This window comes from Poecile atricapillus, chromosome 3 (genome assembly GCF_030490865.1).
Source record: "Poecile atricapillus isolate bPoeAtr1 chromosome 3, bPoeAtr1.hap1, whole genome shotgun sequence".
Taxonomy (NCBI): Eukaryota; Metazoa; Chordata; class Aves; order Passeriformes; family Paridae; genus Poecile; species Poecile atricapillus.
In genome coordinates this window covers 102,917,362-102,941,952 of record NC_081251.1, presented here as the reverse complement: position 1 = coordinate 102,941,952, position 24,591 = coordinate 102,917,362, and the positions used below count along the sequence as shown (strand labels likewise).

Sequence of the window (24,591 nt, the reverse complement as noted above, 5' to 3'; positions counted from 1 at the left end):
AGGTTTAAGTAGCTCTTGTGACACTATTACAAGGCTGCTGTGCCTTTGTGAAAGAAGGTAACAGGCTGGAGGGAAGTAGGAGAAAGACAGAATGAAGTACCCTTATGTAAGTACATCATGTCTCAATTAGGAAAGTGAAGTCAAGAGGTGCAAGGACACTGAATGGGAGTGAAGAGCCTGCTGGGTTTAGCCACATGGAAAATAAGATGTTTTATACTTTTCTTGGGGTATTACAAAATCATGTGCTTTATGCCATCAATGCTGTTATTGTTTGTTCTGTTGGAGTACCCAGAAACCGTATTAATAGACAGTTAATTAATTAGTTCATTATTTAATGGGCCCCTTTTCTGCTATGCAAAAGGCCAAGTACCAGTCTCTTTGAGGTAGAGACTTTTTTGCTATTATAAGTACAGCAGAAGAAAATTAATAAATGGGATGTGAAGCTGTGGTCTCAGGGCCCTGCACCATTCTCAACTTTAGGTCTGGTTTTACAGGAAGTATGCTTGAAAAGCCTCGAGCATCTCTTGATGACAACAAAGATGGTAAAATAAGTTTTGGCAAATCTTGTAGATGACATGTCAAAATCCATTCCCGTTTGCTGTCCTTTTAGAAAGTATCGATTTTATTGTGCGTGTGCACCACTGTAAAGAAGATTTATCTGAAGTGAATATCAAGCTGATGGTTATGCAAAGGCTCTCCTTGGGAGGAAGGTCAGTAATGGAGAAGTAAATGGGGTCTTTCTTTCAAGCTGTTTAGTGGGCAGGTCAGTAATAGTAGTCTCAAACACAGGTGTGGCTCATACCACACAAGATTTCAACTGTGAGAGCAAATACCTGCATTTTGAAGGTAGGTTTTATATTTTCAACAACAACAATAATGAAGGTGTTCCAAGTGTTATGCTAAATTAGATGTTATGCCAAGTGTTATGCCTTTTCAACAGGAAACTGAATTTACAGTCCAGAGATCACATTCATCAAACCTATGAAAGCAAGCTTGTTGTTCAGAGTCAATGAAAGAAAGATTGTGTGTAGCTGAAAACAATAGAAACAGTTTTTATTTAGAGGCATTTCCTCCTTACTGTTTACCAAGATTTCTTGTTATCAGTGGTGGCTTGACTACATTTGAACTCTTTCAACTTTCTCAATATATTTTGAGCAAAGTGATTGTTTAACAACTGATTTTTATATTTCTTTTTCTAATTAGACCATACTCTGACCACTGAATATGCAGCTGAAAAGGATGAAAAGATCTCATTCCAGTCATTAACGCTCTTTTTGGTTTTTTTGGTACTGTTTTGATTTCCCAAGCTCAGAAAGGTCAGGGTTATTCAGCTTCCACTTGGCCTCCTTCTCTGAACAAGTAATCCACATTTCAAACACATTACAAAGTCTGGCTCTGATAAGAGGCATTGAAGAGAACAACAGAATTCCAGCACATTACTCTGACTTGACTGCACCAATTACAGGACAGGCATGAACAAAAGGCAGTAATGCTCTTGGGAAGGAGGCATTCCCATATGGATGTGTGCTGGGGCAAGCGCATTGTTGACTTTACAGTCCTCTTTGATAAGTGATCAACAGCTATTATGTTTCTGTATACAATCACAAAAGGGGAAATTTAAAGAAAAGTGATGTTATCACCTTTTATTGTGGGGATTTAATTACAAGTCACCAAATTACAGATTGTGCTGAGTTGGAAGGGACCCACCAGGATCATGGAGCCCAGCTCCTGGCCCTGAACAGGACCACCCCTGAAAGTCAATTGCAGAGGCTCTGGTAGAGCTGAAATATGTGTGTGAATGAGATTCCTAGCAGGAAAGGAAAGGTGGATGTGGTTTAACGGGTTTATTTCCTGGTTAGGAGGATTTGAGGCGTGGAGGGGATTAAGAGTATTCCTTAGGGAATGCAGTTATGATGTTAAGTGAGCATAGTTTTGATGAAGAATGCTCACTGTTTGATGAACTTTTGGTGTCTTTGGCAACCAGATACATCTTTACTCCTGAGCTGTCCACATCTGTATGCAGTTGTAAGAAGTTAACAGATTTGTTTGTTACAAAGATTGTAAAACCTTGCAAGTAGAGTGCACACAGCAACTGAGACACAGAGTCATCTTAATAATAGGGTTAATAAGTAATAGCATAAAACAGACAGGGAGCAATGACATTGAATCTACTTGAGCAAAAAATAGAAAAAAAAAATACTTGAAATACTATACTTGAGTACTTGAAAATTATCTGAAATTAATTAATTAAAAATTACTTGAACTTTCACTGTGAAAAGTAACAGATGTTAGAGTTAAATTTATGAATGTTTTAATTTTTTCCTCCTATAATTTTTTAGGTATTCACTTATGGTAATGGGTTTTTGGAGTATGGAGATACAGTTGGGGCTCTGGGGAATTCATTCAGGTTTCTCTATTATTTAGTAATTTGAATTGGATATTAGAGCAAGGATTTTTATATTTTTTTACTGTAATAGTTAAACTAGAAAAGAAATATGCTATAATAAAAATTCTACTTTTTCTAATTATAAGATCTTCTTGTAAGACTGTTGTTTAATTCTTGGTCTACTGTTACAGTATACAAAAGGTACCTTAAAAGAGAAAATATAAAAGGGGACAAATTGACTTTGGAATTCCTACAAAATTAATGGTCTTGGTACATAAGTTTTTTAGTAAACTCATGTTAGCTGAAGAAAACAGGTTGTCATACTGTACTTCCGTTATTAGACTTCCACGTGCTTGGTTAATAATTTCAGCTTCTGTTTCTTCAGATTTTTTTAAAGTGCTCTTTTGTAAGATTCTGCTGCAATTTCTGACCAAGACATGTAGTCTGCAGATACTCATATAAGTATAGATCAGTCTACAGCCATTCACGAAAGAAATGGTGCATGAACAATATGAATTCACACAGGACCTGTGAAGAGAAAATTACTTTCCTGATGAAAAATGAAAGCAAGGGAGGAGAAATGAGGTTGAGGCATATGAGATTAAACCTTGCTCTTCTAATATATAGAATTTTGTCATTTATTATTAAGGCTCTAAGAACTTGCCAAAATTATTTCTTCATTAGAATGCTAGTCATACTTCAACCCTCTTTTTCCTTGTTCCCAAAAAAGTTTAAGTCACAATTAATTTTTGTGTAGTGTCTCAGCTTTTAAGCGAAGTACATCTTTCACACTTTTTGTGATGTATATGGCCCTAGATTAATGAATAATATACATTATTTGACTAAAAACAAATTGACAGCTGCAGACACAAGAAATACAAAATCAGTATTATGGTGCAATATTTCATTTTCCTCTTTTTATTTTTTCCCCCACAGAAAAAATTTGGAATGCATTGGGTTCTTTGAGTCAGCTGAGATACAGATGGAGCCAGTCAAATGTGGAGCATGGCCAGCATTCCCAAAAGATGTTTTCAGTCTATTTTCTAGTCAATAATTTTCACTGGGAAAAAAAAAAAATGACGATAGCGTTGATCGTAGCATCTTCCCTACAGAAAGCAGAGAGGATGGAATATTTCCATGTTGAATTAAAATGCACACATTGCTGAGCTATGAAAACAAATTAAGGCAAATTCAGTAACTTCATTTTAAAAGCAACAGTGAGCTTTAATTGTCATAAATTCAGAACTAATTAAAAACATGTTGACAAAAATTGGACCAACAGCTTGTCATTTTCAAATCTAAGTGAAATGCAAAGTGCTGAGAATAAATTACAGGGTTTGAATTCTGTTCTTAAGTTTACTGCATTTGCTACATGTAGGATGTCTCAGGATCTTTATGGGGAAAGACAGTAGAAAATTATTAGAAAATATTGTTTTCATTTGACTAATATTTTACAAATAAGCTCTGAACTTGATGTCTAAACATTGAGAACTGGAAATATTTGTCAGTGATTGGGTCTAGATGGGTGATTCAGTCCTATTTTAACTCCATGCTGGGTGAGAACTAGGTATGTGCCATCTCTTCTCCTCCCTCACAACATATAAGGAGGAAATACAGCTGAGGACATGGGCTCTAACATGGAGCTCCAAGTGGTCCAGATGGGTCCCAAGTCTGGATTATTAAATAAATAGAACCACAACAATGTGCTATGGCACATGAACTGCTCCCTCATTATATTCCCATCTGCTCTGATAATAACTAGGTGTAGTGTAAAAACAAATACTAAAAGCCCCAGAGGTTAGCTATTTCAGGATTGATAAATTACCAAAACCTAGAATCATAGAATGGTTTGGGTTGGAAGGAACCTTAAAAATCATCTACTTCCAACCCCTCTGTCATGGGCTGGGAAGCCACCCACTAGATCAGGTTGCTCAAAGCCTCATCCAGGTTGGCCTAGAACACTTCCAGGAATGGGGCAGCCACAATTTCTCTGGGCAACCTGTGCCAGTGTCTCACTAAGTAAAGAATTCTTCCTAACATCCAATCTAAATATCTCTTCCTTTAGTTTAAACACGTTCTTCCTTGTCCTTGTCCTATCACTACTTGTATGAAAAGTTACTCTTTTGGGTTTTTTTGGTTTATTTTGATGGGTTATTTTTTTTTTGGTGTTTTGTTCTGTTTTTTGTTTGGTTTTTTTGTTTGCTTTTTTTAATAAGCCCTCTTTAGGTACTGGAAGGGTCCCATAAGGTCTCCCTGATATCTTCTCCAGAGTAAACAACCCCAGTTCTCTCAGCCTGCTTCCACAGGAGAGGTGATCCAGCCATCCAAGCGTCTTTCTGGCTCTCCTCTGGACCCCCTCCAACAGGGATCCAACAGGGTCCACATCCTTGTGCTGAGGACCCAGAGCTGGCTGGATCCAGGTGGAGTCGTCTACTCAGAGGGACAGAGTAGAGGGAAGGAAACATGCCCTTCAACCTGCTGGCCACACCACTTTTGATGCAGCCCAGAACAGCTGACTTCATCATTATATGCTAGTTAAATTAACACGGTTCCTGAATGTAAGAAAAGTATTATTCTAGGGAATAGAGAGGATAAATCTTCAACCTTGAAACTTCAACATACAGACCTTTGTATGTGGAAGGTTTTGCTGCATCACTGGAATGCCCTTGCAGTTGGTATTTCACATCTTTCTGGTCAGCAGGAAGAAAAGTCTACACTAATATTCTGAATTAAATTCTACATTAATATGCACACACTTAAACCATGCCATAGGGTGGGTGAGTGCAGAATTCAGAAGTGTTTGCTTAGGTGAGGTGGCGTGCTTATGTGGCAAGTGCTGGGCACTCCTCCCTATAAATCTGAAACATCTTGAAACTAGGACCAAAAATACGATGGATTTTTAAAAGTGTAGGCTGACCCAAACATCCTTTCTTCTCTACACAACTTCATTGAAGGTCTTATGACAATATACTAGATGTCTCTTAAAATGCAACACTAAATTAATTAGTGAAGTGCTCTAGGGTGCACCCTAACACAAGGTGTAAGTTCACAAGGCCTGTGTGTGAAGTGCAATGACTGATAAGATCTAGAGTAAAAACATGTGATTATTTCACTCTTTAAAATAAATTAGTGGCAAGCATACCAGTGTGGGATTTTGTTCTCTCAGCCAATTACTTGTTTATAACTGAAATTTCCTGAATGACTTTGCAGGCTTTGGCATCCTGTAGCAAGACCTTGGAAAGTGAATAACTATTTATACAACTAGCAGAAAGACACAGGAAAAAAAGCACGTGTAGGGCTTAAGGGCAGAATAAAGTTGTTCATGCCTTCTTTGCTGGTTAATGGTCTGGGTAAATCTCAGAGTAAATTTAAGTGCCTAACCAAATTTCAGCCTGTCTTCCTTTCAAGGCACTCAATTGCTCAACAACTGCCCTGAACAGGGCTGAAGAGCACAATTTATCAGCAATTGGGAATGGTTAAGAGTTTAGTTCATTAAAATATCAGCTATGCTGCATTGCACAACCCCATCTGAAGGATGGAACCCCTGTCCCAAGGAATGCCAGTGGAAGTCTGGGGTCTGACTCTTGAGAATTATGAGTATAATATTATCCAATTAATTATTTTAAGTCAGTATAGCTAATATAGAAATGTACAAATACTCTAGCACACCTTAGATGCCAAAATTAGAAACATGTGGGGCTTTTATGTGTGTGTGTGTATATATATATATAGGGGTATGTTCAACAGTATAATAGCAGGGCTGTATTTTCTCACACACCTAATGGCTTAGCTGGTTCTTTGCTAACTAGCTGCATTAAGTTGTCAGAATCAGGCAAGAAATGAGTTGTTTCATTTGAGGTATAATGAATACTTTGCTTAAATTATCTTTTTTTTCCCAATAACAAAATACTTAGCTGAGATAATTTCGTACAACAAGGTTCATATGAGAACAGGTTTTCCAGTGTTCTCTTATGCAATTTAGAGTAGTTGACCTTTAATTAACAAGCCTCTCAGTGGTGCACCTTACTGCAAAAATAACCAAGACATATACTTTTAACATTTGTTCCTAATAATCACCACTGAGTTTGCTAGTTCTGTGTATTTAAAATAGCCATAAATGATTTTTCAATGCCTCTAACTGAATGTACTTTTTATATACTATAAAGGTTTTTAGCAGCAAGTGCTTAGTGACTTTTTCTTCAGTTACTGTGATAACGTTGAACTTTCTTTAGCTGTGGAAAAAAGCATTCTTTTTTCACTATGAAGAAAAGTGTTTGGTTTTGAGCAAGAAGAAAAAATGGACATAGTTTATCGGATAAGCTTGCATATTTTAAAAAATCTTTTTCAGAATATTTTGATTTTTTTTTTTTTATTTAGATATCTAAAATTACTGAAATGGAGAGGAAGCAACTAATTTAATGAAAATTTAATGAAAATTAAGAAAGTTCATAATGAGGGAATACTATCTATCTATACATATCTATGTATCTGAATACATATATATAACTGGGAATTAGATTGCATTCATATGATTGATTAAAGTTCAAATGTTATCTTTGTAGAGTGATCCAGCTGAAATCTTGGAGAATTTAAAGAAAAAAAACCAAAACATGATGAGGAGATTTGTATTAGAGCTCTTATTTTCATGCAAAGGATATGAGTGCTAGACTTGAGTAGAGTATAAATGCGGAAGAATCCCTTGAATGTGGGCTCTTGCTGTGAGAAAATGTTTAATGCAACACAGGAAACAAATATTCTTGTGGGCACATTGCTTAAAAATAAAACAAATTTGTACTTCACCTATTCATGGTCATCAAGAATCTTTTTTAAATCAACTTGAGAAAATATTGATGGAAGGATTCCTTCGTAGCTTTTTTTTTACTATTTGGAACAAAAAGATTTCTATCTGGTAATCTGGAATTATATTTGTGATGGCTATCAAGGCAATATGTTGGTAAGCAATTAAAATGTATAATCAAAAACAGGTACAGGACAAATCCCTGCCTTGTAAGTATAAAGCTGGAAAGCTTTCATTAATTCCTTCTTGCCTTTATTATATTAAACATTTTTTTAATATTCTCTTGATGAAAGCCAGGTTGCTTCTAATTACAACACAGGTGCTTTTGTGATATAGTGATAGTATAATAGAAAATACTCTTATGCAGCAAGCCAAGGAAAAATAAAACCATATGAGCTACCTCCAGTTCCATTGCTTGAGAAGAGTTTGTGTAGTCAGCAAAGTTCCAATGGTTTTACTAAAGTCTGGCAAGTTCACCCCATCAAGTTTCTCCACCTTTCTTTTTCTCTTCAAAACTATTTAAAATATGAGTTTCATTTTTGTCAATCACGTTGCTAATGGAAAATAAGTAAAATATTGGCTGAGATGGGGGATAATTAAAAAAATAATCCAGTAGGTGTTTTTCCTTGTTGAATGATAGAAAACTCTATTTTTATGTGAGGGATAGCTGATCAGAAACACCTATATTGTCTGTTAGGGAAAAGTTAAAACTTTAATTTTCAGTAATTGATATTGTCTTTGATGTAAAGCCATCTTTATTCCAAATGAACTATTTTGGGATTTTTGTCCTAATACAGTGCAGAATGTACCTCATCTTGTGCTGCAGTGGAAAATAAAGAATTGTTGATTGGGGTGTTTTCCCCAGTGTTATCCTATGATGGTAGGATAATAATAAGAAGTATCAGATTATTTTTTTCTTTGTTTGTTTGTTTGGTTTTTAATCTAACAAATATCAGTCTTGCTTCAAAAGCCTTGAATTTGGGGATGACAATGTTTGGCTGAGACACAAGCTTCTGTTGCTACAAGGAGCCACACTTTCAGATTCTTTTTGAGGAACTAGGCATCTACTTGAGGAAAAATACTTAGATGCAGCTAATGCCTACATCTCACTTCAGAGTAGATTGCATTAGCTTCTAGGATGTAATAAATCCACTGGGCCCAATGCCTGAATTAACATCATAATTAAAGTTCCAGCACATTGTTGTAGGTCACAGTAAGAAAATGTTTAATCTTTCTGCATTCATCTGTGTACATTCAAGACATTGGGAGGTCTACAGAGACTGAATTAAATTTAAGTGTATCAGGAACGAACAGGGTATTTTAAGGAAAATGTGAAAAAAAATTAACTTTGTTGGGAGCTGCTCATAATTGGTTTTGTTCTGACAATAAAAGATACAGCAAAAATTGGGTCACCACTCAAGTTACAGCTCAATTAATGAGAGAAAGCTGTGGGTGTATAACAGCCAAAACACAGAATTATCCTGCATCTGCCCACTTGAGGATTTGGGGTTTGTTTGATTCATAGATCATTGTCGGTGGTCAGCTGTGCCTATAGGAAAAAAACAAGTGCTGGGCTGGAGTGAGTAGGCACAGGATGTAGTAGATCATCTCTGGAAGTTACTCTACAAAATTAGTAGAGTGTTGAGAATGAAAATATGCCTTTCCAAACATAATTCTAGGCTTGAAAAATGGATGATTTTGAAACAAAGATTTAATGTCATTTTATGAGTCTTGAGAGAAGCCAAGGAATATTAAAAGTTATCTTGCCCTGACACTACTCACTAGCCAGGGAGAAATATCTGGACACTGATTATTGCACCACCAGAAGTGGGTCGTGATGCAGCTTGTTTTGAAACCAATTCAGAAATACATGGTAAATTCCTGAGTTTTAATACAATCTTTTGCTGCAGTTTCCCTTTATTCTGAAGCAGTTCTTTCCTATACAGGGATAAATGGATTTAGTCATTTAATGGCTAATTTCCTTTGCTAGGCATCCACTTGACAAAAGACCCACAACAGGATGGGTGAAGAAAAGTTCTGTTTGTGTTGCTGTATTCTGGGGAGCCAGGGACGGCTGGTGTTCAGCTTTTCTTTGTGTTTGTGCAAAAAGCCACAAAACATGGAAGATTAGCATGGAAAATAAAAATGGGGAGCCTGAAGCTGCTTAAATTAGTCTTTTTCTTGTATGGCAGCCCAGAAAAGTTGCTTATTTACTTAATATTGGGGTAGTAGGGAAATAACCGAGAGGGGTGTAGCAGAAAAAACAAGAGCTCCAGGAGCTGCCCTTGGATACATCATTCCTAATTTCATGGCTAACAGATTGATGAATGTAGTCTGCTTTTGCTTATGGGATGGAAATACTTCAGTGTGCATATTGTCTCCATAGCCCCAGACTAAAGCACAAACAAATAATCTTTGAATAATAAAATAATCAAATTATCCTCCACTTAAATTGTGTTTTACCTCTAAATTTCAGTTTAGGAATCCAATGAAAATGAAGTCAGGTAGAAGTGAATTAAGAAAGAACGGTCTGCTAGTCTGCAAATGTCTAATTTAACGACATTAAGAAGAATTCTTAATGATTCACATACCTTTAATTTTAAGCCATTTACATGTGTACCATTTCATTTGAGTACTGTGATATAATGTTACCTCAACAATGTAACTGATGGGCAAGATTCTAAAATACTTTAAACACAGCTTCCTATTAGTTTGAATCTAAACTCTTGGTAAATCTGTAAGGTGTAGGAGCCTTGGGGAGAAATAGAGATAATAACCACAGAATAATTTTTTCACAAAAGCAGTAATTCCCTTTCCTGAAAGTTCAGAAAGGTTTAAATACTTTAGTGAACATAATAACTGACCTGGTGGCTCTGTGATGAATGCTAGTGTGTTTTGTCAATAACTCTTCATTTTTAATTAATTTGAAAGTATCCAGAGTAGTAATCAAATAGCTTTAGAAGTGTAATGGTATGTATTCAGAATCAAATGTCTTGTGTATTGTGCATAAAGGGCTTTACTTATTTTCTCAGGGTGCTATGAAATGAGGAGGGACTTTAGAAAAACAAAACTATATTCAGCAATACAAAGAAAACAGTAGGGTTATAGAAGAAGGCTGAATTAATAGCCTGTGTAACTCAGAGTGCAAGCATTTTCTCTATATCGATCCTGTCACTCTGGCTACTGCATGATGGCATTTTCCTAATGTAATAAATGTAAAACCTAACCAGCCTCTGGCACTAAACAGCTGACGGGTAATTACAAGAGACCTATGAGGAACAGGTGGGAGAGACAAAATGGAGGGTGCTGGTAAGGGCATTTGTGCTCAAATTATGATTTGAAGCAAACTTTCACTTACTCTATACTGTAGAGGGATTTTTTTATTTTTTTTTCTGATGGGAAAAGAAGGGGTTTTGTTGCACTGCATGCCACAATGAATCCCTGAAAGTGACCTGTGCAGTCAGGGCCAGGAGCTAGTTAGTTAGTAGAACTAACTAGCAATGACAAAGGAGCAAGGGATGGATCTTTGTTTGGATATCCAAAAGGGTTTAACCTCCAAAGGGGTCCAGGGACAAAGACCAGAATGATCTGGGGGCACAGGATTAAATATAGGGTGACAGGGGTGGAGTTGAGGGTCAGGGTCCTATTGGAACAAGGGAAAATGGTGCAAAGGCATGGCTAGGAACAGGGTAAACCAATAGGGTAATGGGGGTGGGGCAATGCAGCAAACTGGGGCCAGTAGGAGTCAGGGGAAGGGAGAACATCCTGGGGATTAACCATGTGGCAAACGAGGGGTAGAATAGGGATTACATCAACTGGGTGAACCAATAGAACATCGAACCTGGAGAACTATTTACATGTGTCTGCAAAGATCCATGTGAGGCAGGTTTTCCTCACCCTGATCTGAGGGGTGTTTCTCCTTGTCTGCTTCAGCCCCTCCAGGGTAGAGGCATTTTGTTAGTAAACCTGTGGGCCTTTACAAGATTACAATTGTTACATTTAAAGTTTTCATTGAATGTGTTCTATGCTGTGGTATTTGTGTGTGAATACTCAGTCTAGTTGTAGTCCTCACTCCTGATTGCTGTGTGGTTTAGTGTGGGACCAGCAGTCTTGCTCAAGCTGTGCAGGAGGAACCAGCCTGTGGTTCCTGCTGTTGTTGACATAGGCTTCAGTCTTGCATATTTTTCCACATTGGTTAGGAGATAGAAATTTGTGGAAAATAGATGTCAGTTGCCAAAATATTTGGTGAAGGATATAGGCTCCATTGCTTTTTTCCCTGCCCTCTCCAGTCAACAGCTTAGTGGAGTACCAGCAGCTGTGGTGAACACAATCTTAGTGCCTTGAAATGTAGAGAAACTTCAGACCCTGAATGCAGATTAGATTCTTGAAAAAGTAAAAGTACCCAAACCTGAAATTTATGTAATGTGCTTGTCAGTAGAGTGTCACAGCTTTTCTCTTTTGATTATCCTTTGTAAGATATGTTAAATTATTTTTTCAGTTGTGTTTTCTTCTGTAAGTGTTCTTTGGATGATTACGGTCTTGTTTCTATTTCATAGGTGTAGGGCAGAAGGCTGTAAATAATGCTAAGCTCCTCTGCAGCAATAATAAATATTGAAGTAATTTAAGCAGTTATTTTAGACAAGTTCCTGGAGAGGTGAAATTACTTCTTAATATCTAATGTTTCTAAAATGAGGCAGTATCTCTGACAGTGTCACTCTTTCTATCTCCATCTTTTTTCTACTCTTTCCATTATCTGAGAAATGAGTTGTTAAGTTTTATGTTAGATCAGTGCAATGATGCAAATACGTCACATTATCTATGACACTAAGTATCTCACCTTCTTAGACATATTTATTGCATAAAGAGCAGGATAAAGTACCAGTGGTGCAAATGTGCTGCCTTCAGTGGAATTTACCAGCAGATGACTTGGCCCAGTCATGACAGCAAATCTTTCCTCTAAAATATCAATACAGCACTAGAGTCCAATTATTTTTATATTCTGCTAATCTTCTTTTGCTTTTACACTGTTCCTGCAGGCTTCTATAAAAAGACTATTGGTAATCTCAGTAGGGAGGCCTCCTTATCAAGCAGTTTTAAAGACTTATGACTTCTGAAAAAAATAAGGAGGTAATACTGAATTAATGAAGAAGGGGCTAGTCAGTCTTCAAAAAACTAAATGTGAAGCATATTTAATACTGATTATTTTGCTACTTGCAGAGGTTTTCTTGGATTTTTACAGATTTGATAATAAGACTTGGAGAGAGTTAGACTTCTTTTATATTTTTAAAATGCATGCCTTAAATGGTCCTTTAAATATAAATCTGGACATAGCTCTTTTATAGTTGACATAGTTGAAAATAAATCAGTGCATGTATAGTTTTAAAGCTATGGTCAGGCCAAGAAACCTGCTTATCAATTTTGAGAGTCTCATTTAAAAGAAAAATTGGTATCAAGAATAGATCTTGAAAGCCTTATTTTGTTATAACTTACTGGAATTATGTTTGAATGTTATTATACTCTGCTTAAGAGTGAATGTTGCCAAGCCCTGGTATTTATTGAAAAGAAGAATAAGAATTGCTGTGGAGAGGGACCTGGGGGTCCTGGTGGACAACAAGCTGTCCCTGAGGCAGCAGTGTGTCCTTGTGGCCAAGAAGGCCAATGATGTCCGGGAGTGAGTTAGGAAGAGCATTGCCAGCAAGTCAAGGGAGGTGATCCTGCACCTCTGCTCAGCCCTGGTGAGGCTCATCTGGAGTGCTATGTCCATTTCTGGGCTCCTCAGGATGACAGAGACATGGAGCTGCTGGATCAGGTCCAGTGGAGAGCTACTAAGGGGGTCAGGGGTCTGGAGAACCTCTCTTATGAGGAAAGTCTGAGGGACCTGGGGCTGTTCAGCCTCAAGAGAGGATTGAGGGGACCTCATCAATATCTCTGAGGGATGATGTCACAGGATGGACCAGGCTTTGCTCAGTAAGACAAGAAACAATGGGCAGGAACAGATGAACAAGAAGTTCCACCTGAACATGAGGAAGAACTTTGCTGTACAGGGAACCATGAATGAACTGGGATGGATCACTCAGAGAAGGTGTGAAATCTCCCTTGCTGGAGAGATTCCAGAACCACCTGGACACAGTCTTGTGCTGTGTGCTCTGGGATGACCCTGCTTGTGCAGGGAGACCAGAACAAATGTCCCTCTGTGGGCCTTTCCAGCTTGACCTATTCTGTGAAGTGATAGCAAGAATTATCTTGTTTAAAAACTAACAGTTGTTACTTGAAACACATTAAGGTATCCATCAAATTTCTTTGACTTGTGTCCTCCTTTATCATGTTGTGGGTGTAAGCTTTAGAGAATCATGGAAAAAGGTGTGGGGGGATGGATTTCAGAGATTTAATATTTTCTTGATGTCTTGCTATGTCTTTAAGAAGCTTTTCCATGCTGCAGAATTGAAATGTCCATAAGCAGGCTTGTTTCCTGCAGTGACTTTGTAGAGGCAATGACTTATTTCAGCAACATTTTTTTCATAAAACTCTTTGTTACATAGCTGCTACTAGTCCTTTAAATCTTGGTGTAAATTGCATTTTTAGCTATCTGATTACGAGCAAAAAAACCTTGAGTATTTTATTTGCAGTCAGATAAATCAGATTTTGAGACTGCCACGTGTGAAATTATCAGTTGAATGTCTCTGGTTGTTATTTACACAAAAACATGATGTTATATTCAGTAAGAAGCTCTTGCTTACGTGGACAGTTCTCTTTCCTCAGCACCTCCCATGTTCTGAAGTACTATGACCTAAATTTTGATTGGTGGTAGGAAGAAGAAGGGATATGAAATACAGTTGTATCCTGTCAAACCATTACAAAAAATAATTGTACTTTTGCTATTTTCTTTATTGTCTTGGAAAGTGAGTGTTAATTTAAGAACAAACAATAGTGCCAGAAAAGAAAAAAATAGCTACAATTCATTGGTGTAGAATGTCTGTCACACCTCTGTAGATTTAATGAAGCTTTAGTGTCTTTTCCAAAATAAAATGTGCTAAATTAGTTTGAATTCAGTTTTCCTTTTCCCCTATCCTTAACACCCAGCTTTTATATAATCTTTTATCTGACTGCTGCACACAAAATATAAATAGAGGCGTGAAGGGTTTTTTTTATTATTAGGGCTCATTCTGATCTTCAGATGTGATTGGGGATTTCCAGTGACTGCTGATTACTGAGAATACTGACTGGCATATGGCTTAGGCTACCTTTGCCTCTCAGCAGGAATTGCAGTGCAATAAGAAAAGTCTCTGAAGGAGAAAAACTAAAATACAGGGAAGAAGAGAGCAAAGGGCAGCATTGAAACAACAGGAAAAAAACCTGAAAATAATAGGTCAAAATATTTCTAGGAAGATATGTCACAGCCTCCGGAGATGGTAACAGCACTATCATAACCATTAAGGTTTTCTGTGTGTTGGGAAGTCCTTTTGAGTGTTTCATCTGAATTTTTAAATAGTCGTGTCCTGATTCTGGGTTTGCCCTTGAATGTTTCTTCCCATACATATGCAGGTGGTTGCAATTCTGTATAAATACCTGTGGGTGTTTTTCTCTGTAAAGTACAGACAGTTCAGCTGCTTTGATTGCCATGACCTTGACCAGAATCCCTGTTATTCAAATAGTTACTTATATTTTTTTCAATTTGCCTCCATTTTAAAATACACATTTATTTTTTTAACTGTGGACACATAGTTGAGTCTTCTTTCCAGAGCAGAATGTTGTTTGCTCCTAACCCAGTCCACTAAAGGTCTGTGCTGCACTCATCAAGTCAATGTTTCTGTTGTCCTTCGTGCTTTGTCCATCAGTTACATTTATAAAGGTAAAATATCATTAGTCACTGTAGTGATCATTAAATAATTAAATATTTGGAAGAAAGTTATCTGAATTTTTAATGAAGTTTATTAGATATTAGTGTTCAATACAAATTATTCAAACAATATTAAACTGACACTATTCTTTTGCTCGCTAAAAGGAAATTCTTCTACCTTTGTCATTCTTTTGGAAAAAAAAAAAGTTTCCGAAAACATTATATTGAATTTCTTATAATTTTTACTTTAATGATAATGTTTCTGATCCCATAGCTTATTTGAGCACCTGACCCTAGGCTCTGATGGTGGCTGAAGGTAATTCTGGGTTGCCAAAAGAGATATCATACTACTTCTTATATTCAGCCTCATGTTAAAAAAACACAGTTTTGTCTGAATTATTTTCCACATGACAATGAATTGAGATCATGAAGCTCAAAGAGTATTTTTGTCTAATGGTTTGCCTGTCTTTGAGAAGTTTTGAGCTCCTTCTATATCCTGAATTAATCAATAAAAAAGAGTTCTTTTACTCTTTGTGGATGACATAGCAATTCTTTTTGCTTCTTTTGAAGAGGCAGGGTTGCAGAGAGATATTAGGTATGGCTTGTTTAGATTAAATATTTCTACTATAGCAACAGGCCATTAGCACATCTATCTGGTCATTATTTTGAGCAGCAGATTTCTTCAGCTGAGACTTCAGCTTCTCAGATCCCCTTTGTTGCTGTAGGATCCTTTCATAGAATGTATTCCTCATATGCTCAGTAACTTGGAAAGATATTTTTTTGTTTCATATGTGAAAAATCTTTCTTAAATGAGAGTATCCTCAACAGGCTGGAAGATGTAATAAAACAGTTGTTTTCATATTAAATTTGCCTATTTTTATAGGAAGACCAAGAGTTATAAATAGCTTCTTCTGAACATGTTTTGAAGACTAACCCAGAGATCCAGCTGACTTTTCCCAAATGTTTTATGTAGACATTCCTTCAGTGATACAGTCTCAGGCAGAGGCAGACAAAAAAAAAAAAAAAGACGGTTTTGTCAGTCCCCTCTGGAAGGTGTTTTGTTTTACCTTTTTCAAAACCATGCTGTATCTCTTTTTACTGAGTCAAATGCTACATATTCCTGCAGTACCTCTCTGAGACAAGTGCAAAACTGGTTTTATAGCAGTGGCTCATCATGTACATATTACCATTGCAGTGGCATTCCCCCTGCATCTCTGGAAAGCTTATTGCTACAAAGGGCTTCTTTTAACAGGAGTTAATTAGGACTGGAAAATTGCTTGTTGTTTTTTATTGCATCTAAACCCCAGGACATGCTGCACTAATCCTCTAGTGCTGTGTGGTGCCATAAGAGAGGTATTCAGCTGATGTCTCAGAAGTTTCTTATTAGCTTTGAAACTGTTCCTTATCAGATCATTTAACTCATTAACTCTTTGCACACATAAAATGTGTTAGTTGGGCATTATTTTATGCCTTGTTCTTTCATTTGAAATGTGTGTTTAAATATAAGATCAACAAAGTAAAAAAAAATTCCTTTCTTCTATTCCACATTTTTACTTAGGACAATGAAAAACGAATGCAACTCATTCGGAAAATGCTCAGCAAGGAGTAAGGTGCTACTGCTTCATCCGAGAAGCAGCCCAGAAAATGGGTTTTTATCTAGGACAGAGTCTGCTTTCAATTTTTGCAAGAATAACTGCAGGGGTTTTTTTTATGCAGCTCTCCTTTGTAAGATACAAGCAGAAGAGACACAGCCCAGGATGCAGGGGAAGAATTTACCTTACCTGTTTCATCACTCAAAGCAAATTAAAACTTGCATTTGCAAAAGATTTATACTTATGGAGAGTAAAATTGAAAATGCTATATTTTCCTATCATAACATCAGTTTTTCTACCAGTTCTGTAAGCAATCTGATACTGAAAGTCTGTGATTCTGATCCTTTGAAGAGCTGAATTCTGCATTTTGCAGTTTAGCTGTAAAGTCAGTGGGAACCTTGAGGCCTGGAAAAGGCCTTTGGAAAGTTGTCCAGCACCGTTTGTAGCTTGGTGCAGAAAATGAAGCCTGTAGTTATTTGTTGGTATAATTCTGCTCTGGTTTCCCAACTTCTTACCAATATTCATAAATGAGTTTTAAGGCAATGGTAAGGTTGAGTAAAAGTAGTTTCTCCTGTGAATGTTGCAGAATGATGTGAGCGTATTTTACATTTTTCACTTTATTCTTAATTTAACAAGAATGACTTTAAATCACGATTTCAAACTTTGTGGTTTTGAGTAATTTTTTGAGGCATTATCACCATGATATAAAGTGCAGGATACTGTAATCTACTTATTAATGATGCAACTGCTAATTAGAAAAAGGTTATCCTGTTTTCACCTTCTAGCAATTTAGTATTTAATGTACACTAAGATGGCACCATTCCTGAAAACTCCTGCTTGCTTTCCTCTCCCTCCCCAATTGCAAATCTGCTTTTGAAGTGCATACTCTGTGTGATTAAATAAAAGGACATGAAAATTAGTGAGGAAATTGCATGGTGTAGCCATTTTAATTATGAATTTAAATGTCTGTTTAGAAAAATGGAGTAATTTATCAGTTATCTAGTGTTCCCTGCAAGTCATTTATCATGAGTAGCAACTATCATAATTTTATTCCAATCTGAGATGATGGGAAGGGATCAGAGGCTCATACTTCAGGAGTTTATAATTCTTGTGATTGGCTACTAATTTAATGATTCTGTGTGAAACAAAACAGGAGGTGGAAAACTTTCCCAAGTTTCTTTGCATCATGATATTATACCTGACTTTGTATCAGTTATGCTGTTAAATTTTTTCTCAGCAGGCAGAATAGTTCATTGCACCTCATTTTACTGCAATGGATGCTGGTTTTATGTTGGACACCATTAGCAGAGACTTTGGTACCCAGGATCACAGGTGCAGGGTGTTTTTTGGGATAAACCATAGTTTACATAGATGTTAACACAGATAGTACATTCCAGGAACAAGTATGGCAGTCCAAAGCACTCTGTTATAACAGCTAACCAAAGTTTTACTTTGTACTTTGTTTGGTTTTAAGTGGAACATTTTTTGCCAGAGAAAGTCTTGGACTGGTTCGCCAGATCCCTGAATCTGGTTCACTAGATCCCTGAACCTGTGGAATAAACAGACATTTCTACAGCCTTTTTTTGTCTTTTTTCTTTTTTTTTGTATAAGGTTAATTTAAAACAATAATACAAAGCCCTTGAGAAGTAATTCCTCAGTCCTTCAGAAGAAATTACTTATGGTCTTAAATAACTTCTCCGGTTTTGTTCTCATGTTAGTCTAGTCATGATTGCCTCATAATGAAATTATTCCCTCACAAAGGAAAGGGACACAGAAATTTGTACTTACTGGTGAGGGAAGACAGCGTTGAAAAAAAAGGAAACTACCACATAGATCCCCACGGTGGATTTGGAATCATGAATCTGATTTTTTCTCTGAATTGCTTCCTTGGAATCTTCTGTGGAGACTTCTTTAGGTGACAAGGAATATAGTTTCTGGAAAGGAAAAGAAAGATTCTGAGAAATTGTCATGAAAGATTCTTCTGTTAAAAAAAGTTATTTATAAGAGACAGGAACAGAAAACTGCTAGTGTACAACAACAGCAGTACTTGTAAAAACTAACTACCTGAACTGATAAAGCCAACCCTCTGTATTCTCTCAGAATTAATTTCTTAGGTTTTATCATAATTCCATCATTTTTGTTGGTTTCATACTTAAGTATTTTTTTTTGTTTTTGTTTTTTTTGTTTAGACAGTATTATTTATTAGACTGTATTATTCTTTTTGAGTGCCTGTGTTTTATTTCTAGAGGCAATCTGGTCATCCTTTATTATGTGACTAGGAAACAAAATTCAGTATAACATTTGGAGAACTACTTTACAGTCTTTGAAATTTTTTGTCTTAAGATCCAGTGAATGAACTGCTTTCATAAAAGAGCAATGTGCTGGGAAACCTTGTGCATGATGCATTCTGAGACCATTCCAGGTTCAGCTCCTCGTGGGGGGAGGATTCCCTTTGTATGGAATGGCAAGCCGTTAGTTTGCTATTACTGCAAAGTGTGCCTCAGAAGTAGCAGTTCAGGCTGTCTAGTTTTATTGCATCAGTCATTCTTATTAATGGTTTTGTCTACGTGCTGTTTTAGTGTAGTTTTCCTAAGCTGCATTGCTTTTTCAGAAAGACTTTATAAGTTGATGTTGTAGCCGATAAATGTTTGAATTTTAAATTGTTGTGAAATGGAGCACCAAACAGTACATCTGGAAACATACTACACTCTGGTTTGACATAATTTATTTATTCAGAACACATTTAATGTTTTGAAGATTGTAGAGAAGTAACTTGGCTCTTAGAAGTAGAGTGGTATTAGTGTTAGTGGTGTCAGCTTATTTTCTCTTTGACAGTAATTATTTTGGCAGACAGATAAATAGACATCACTCTACCAGGTTTTGTTGGGTAATACTAGATGGGTTTGTCCCATGGGTTGTTGGGGTTTAGTTAATAAACTTTTGAGTTTACTTTCTTATGCAAAAGAACACTGCAGCTATCAATAAATACATTTGAATCATTCCTGTTACAGTTTCATTTCTTTTGTCTATGGTTCCATTATTGTTACTCCTTAGTAAGATCAAAGCATCTAGTCCTGTGTATGTGATTTAAATCAGGCATGGGCACATGATCAAATTATTATGGATACAGCCAGACCTAGTTTATGATGTAACACTGCCAGTGAGACAGGTGAATGTGCTATAAAGCTTAGCATGGTGCTTATGTAGGACTGTAAAATCTGCTAAAGCCCATGGAAGTATTGCCTCCATATGTTTTATCAGACTAAGGATTAAATGGACTTCCAAAGAGCTGAATATTAAAACTGTTGTTGACTTCAGTGGGGCAAAGAAACAGACCCTTTCTGCAGCAACAGGTGCTTTCATAGAGTGCTTCTCTTGTTTGAACCCTTCCTGTGACACAAACAGATGCACATCTCCTGTAATACTGGATTTTCACTGCCATAACATAAAGCAATTTACAGTACTCAAAATTCAGAATAAAAACATGTTAAACTCCTTTATGGTGTTCATATTATCTTGTGCTTTTCTATGCAGGTAATTACATTTTAATCATTAAATGAAGTGCAACACTTCATACTGGCTAGAATGACTGCCGTGCATTTTTAATGGTTTCTCTAAGTGTTATTAAGTGATAATTTGAAAAAATAAACAAACAACCAGCAGTTTACACAACCGGTTATTAACGAAGCCTGTTCTTAATTTGCTTAAAGGATCAACAAAAATTGTGGTATAGAATGTAGCCATGGATTATGAGTGGGTTTTTTTACATAAAACATTTGAATGTTTTATAGGTATATTTTTTTAATGTCCATTCTAAATACATGCGTTCATATCAGGAGTAAAATAGCACATATCAAAAATATCTTTTTGATATCAAAAAGTTGACAGAGGGTTGATTACCACTATTATTTAGTGTCTTTTCTGTCCTCCACTGAAACATATTGATTTATGTGCCTACTGCTCTATGTGTGCTAAAAAGTCTGTTTTTCAGTGACAAAGCACAAAAAAGATTTGTACTCTGATTTCCTTTTCTTGGTTTTCCTGAATCTTTGCTGGCCTGTGGCAAACCTGTGTGGTTGTTTTACCTCCAATCTTCCCATTTCAGAGCTGGGCATGACAAGGCAGATTTGCACTTGCAGTGCCCCATCATTTCCCAAATATCAAAGCTAGATTTGAGGGCAAATATACCTGAGGTTTCATCCAAATGATCCTAAGAGAGAAGATTAATTTTTTTGTGAGGAATTAATTATTCTGAAGACTGGAGAAATGTGGAGGTTTTCTATTGGTATTCCCTCCCCTGCTTCAAATAATTAATATAATATTTGCAGTTTGGCCATACTAGAATATTGTCATAGCAGATGTTTGAATTCATGGCATTGAAACAGCATAAAAATATCAAATAATGGATATTTTTGGTTTGTCAGGTGAGCAGAAAAGGTAGTTTAGTAGGAAAAGCATGCAGTTAGTGTCTTTATCCACAGTTCAAGTTTTTCACTAAAATGTTTCCTCTGAAGTAAAATGCTCTGCTTAATTTTAGATTTTTTTTTTGTTTTTGTTTTTCAAGTGAAATTCAGTTTTTAAGCAAGTGAATGCTAGTTTGATGTAAATATAAGTAATTTATTCAAAAATTTTAATTTGGTGATATTGATTATCATAGACTGTATTATTGAATCTAGAAGGAATGAGAGAGGGTACAAAAATTAACAGTGAATTCTGCAGGGGTACTGCTTGAAGAATGACTCAGTTATTTTCTTGGATGAACTGCTTGCTTCTTCAGGTCCTTGTTTAGGAATATTTTTTTTTTAAAGGACCTGGCATGTGTTTAAGTTCCTTACATTTTCATGTCTGTGTGAATGATCTGGTTTTACACAAACAGTTTACAGTGCATAATGTGTGTACGTAAATACTTTGCATGTTGATTCATTTATGCCCTTCAGTTTTTTTCATTACATACCTGTGACAAAACTACAAATACCAGGTTTCTGCATCTGTTTTATCATCTCTCCATTGTAGGTATTCATGATGCTTTAATATGCCTATGCAGCAAGCACCCATTGCAAATAAACTTGCTCTTGAGCATTTTATGCTTTTATTAAATATTCATTAGATGGGATGCAGGCTGCTGCTTTGAGTGCATTGAAACCCCAGAAAATGCATTGTTTGTGAATCCCTTATGCACCATGAGCCAAGGTGTTCTTCCTCCACTGAAACATGTCAGGGTCCAGGGCGCATCGCTGTCAGTTGCTATACAGCTGAATCTTGCTTTGAGCTTTAAAGAGAGCATAATTGATAAACAGTCATTTTGGTTTTTTTTTCACATTGTAGTCTAGTATGATTTGGCTGCTGCCACAAATAAACCCCCTCAAAAAATGTAGCACAAAACCAAAAAAAGCCCATCAAGAATTCTGCATCAAATCTGAGAGAAAGCACTTCATGTAAAAACAGACTAATAACTTCTAATGTTCTTATTATGAAGCAAAGTTAAAGTAAAATGCAGTCATTGTCTGGTGCCTTATCTGAGGTATTTGCAGTTGTCTCTGAACTTACTCTAGTATCTAAAGAGAAGCATTTTGAATATCCAGGATCAGAGTTAATGTATAGGCTACAACAGGAGACAAATACAACTGGTGTCTTCACACCTGTTTTTTGCCTGTCCTGTCATCCACTGGTCTCTTAAATTCACACTGCTATTCCCTTTATCTGTAGATTTATGCATATATTTTGGATTTGTTCTGGTGGTATAACACTGATGTGTGCAGCTCTGTCCTGGAGACGGAGTTGATTCTCAAGAAAGATGAAATTTTGCATCCTCAGATTTTCACACCTTCATCCTTACACTGCATAAAACCTGCAGGTTTTCATTGAGATTTTACTAACTTATTATTAGCTGAACAAATATTTTTGCCCTTTTATTGCTCTAAAATCCATACATCTCTAAACAGATAATTTTTGCCTTTTTATGGCTCTAAATTCCATACAACTCTAGTGTAAGGTCAGTGTACATGTTTGCGTAGAAGATTTTAGGGAAAATATAATCTCCATATATGTTATACTTGCTTTTCTGAGATTGAAAGCTCAGTTATTTGTGTTTCACCTTCAGGATAAATTAAGAAAAATAACCCGTATGGCACATATTTTCTAGTAAAAGTACATGCAAGAAAAAAAATAACCTGTTCATTTTCTACTACATGTTAACTTCCTCTCTGGCACATTGCTATATAAATCTTTAAGGTAGATTCCTAAATGAATGCTTTGTAGCTTTAGTTTATTCAAAACCTTAGGCAGAGCTGCTGGAAGTATCTAGGTTATTGGTTCTTTTTGAGGTGTCATAATTTTAGTGACAGCTGGAAAGGAATAGATCTGTGTTTTGACTAGAATAATGCTTTGGTCTGTATATTCACCTGAATGTTATATATTTAGATGTGTTTGAGAGCAGATTGCTTAAATAGCATTAATACAATCACTGGTGCAATTTACTTTCTGAGTTTAATCATGTAATAATAAAAACATTAATGAAAATCTGTTAGAAAATAGTTAAAAATATGTTCACGGTAAATCTCAGTTATCTCCTTCCTTCATGGATTTTAAGTGTTTTAAATGAATTATTTTTTGATACAGTGCTTGCACTAATACTGTTAAATTAGCTATGAAAATAATTCATGCAAGTTGCCTTTAATTAAGTGCCAGCGATTTATTTGTTTGTTTCTCTCCTTTTGTTTGCCAGGAAAAGAAGAATATATTGCAACATTCAAGGGATCAGAATACTTCTGCTATGATTTATCTCAGAACCCCATACAGAGTAGCAGTGATGAAATAACTCTGTCGTTTAAAACGCTTCAGAGGAACGGACTGATGCTTCACACAGGAAAATCGGCTGATTATGTCAATCTTGCGCTGAAAAACGGAGCTGTCTCCTTGGTCATTAATTTGGGCTCAGGGGCCTTTGAAGCGCTGGTGGAACCTGTGAATGGGAAATTTAATGACAATGCCTGGCATGATGTGAAAGTAACCAGGAATCTGCGTCAGGTAACAGTACAATGGATACAAGAATAACTGACTTTTTTTTATGAATAAATGCTTGATTATTTGAAAATTGCATACTGGATGTTTAGCAGGCATTTGATTAGTTTTTTATTTGCACAAGGAAGGATATTCCTGCCACACTTGAGCAGGGGCATATCTAGAAAGTAGTAGGGCAAGCAGCTGTCTGAGACAGTACCAGTGAGAGGTTTTCATGACTTTAGGTATCACCCAGTGTTTCTCCAGTGCAACTGTCTGCCCTTGCAGCCTTGCATTTGTCAAGGCTAGCAACTTTCTGAATTGCAACTCTTTAATTAAAGGAAATGTTTAATATATTTTCCTCTTTTTTCAAAGTGGGCAGTAAATTTGCTATCAGATAAAGTTTTTGCACTGTGTGGAGGCATCCTGCATGTCATGCCACATTTAACCTAGAGCAGCAGTAAAAGATATCTAGAACGTTGCATGCTTACTCTCGGTGACGTGCTAGGGGGTTGCAGTTCAGCAGTCAAATTTGAGGTTGTGGTTGGGGGGATGAGGGTAAAGACAATACCATGTATGTGTGTATACTGTATGTGCTAAGTGTACAATATATGCACGTATGTGGCTCAAAACTGTTATGTATACTAATGTGCTAAAGTATTTTATTGGTAGTATCATGTAATTTTGTGAAGTGCTATCTTTTTCTGCCCTAAATGTGTGTCTTAAGTAATATCATTAATATATTTGTTGTTTCTCTAAACAGTTGCAGCTTGATTGGAATATTTCGTTTCCCTTTATTAAAACAGCTCTGTCTTCTGGAGCTGTTAACTAATTCATCTAACCTCTTCTTTCCCTTTTCTTTTAAAATGGTTTAGCTATTACATTTTTAGTTTTAATTTCTTTGTAGTAATGAGCTGAATTGGATCTAGAATTATATTGTGATATTTTATTTAAAAAAAGAAAAAAAATTATTTTGTTT

General features: G+C 36.2%; 1 protein-coding gene across 14 annotated transcripts in view; it reads left to right on the top strand.

Moving 5' to 3' along the window:
• The window catches only part of NRXN1 (neurexin 1), a 675,301-nt gene that overhangs the window by 205,528 nt on the left and 445,182 nt on the right, over window positions 1–24,591 (top strand). For all 14 annotated transcript variants that reach the window (XM_058835042.1, XM_058835041.1, XM_058835043.1 and 11 more), the window contains one exon: window positions 23,338–23,639. In XM_058835042.1, the coding sequence (XP_058691025.1) occupies window positions 23,338–23,639 (302 nt within the window). The remainder of the gene's footprint in view (window positions 1–23,337; window positions 23,640–24,591) is intronic.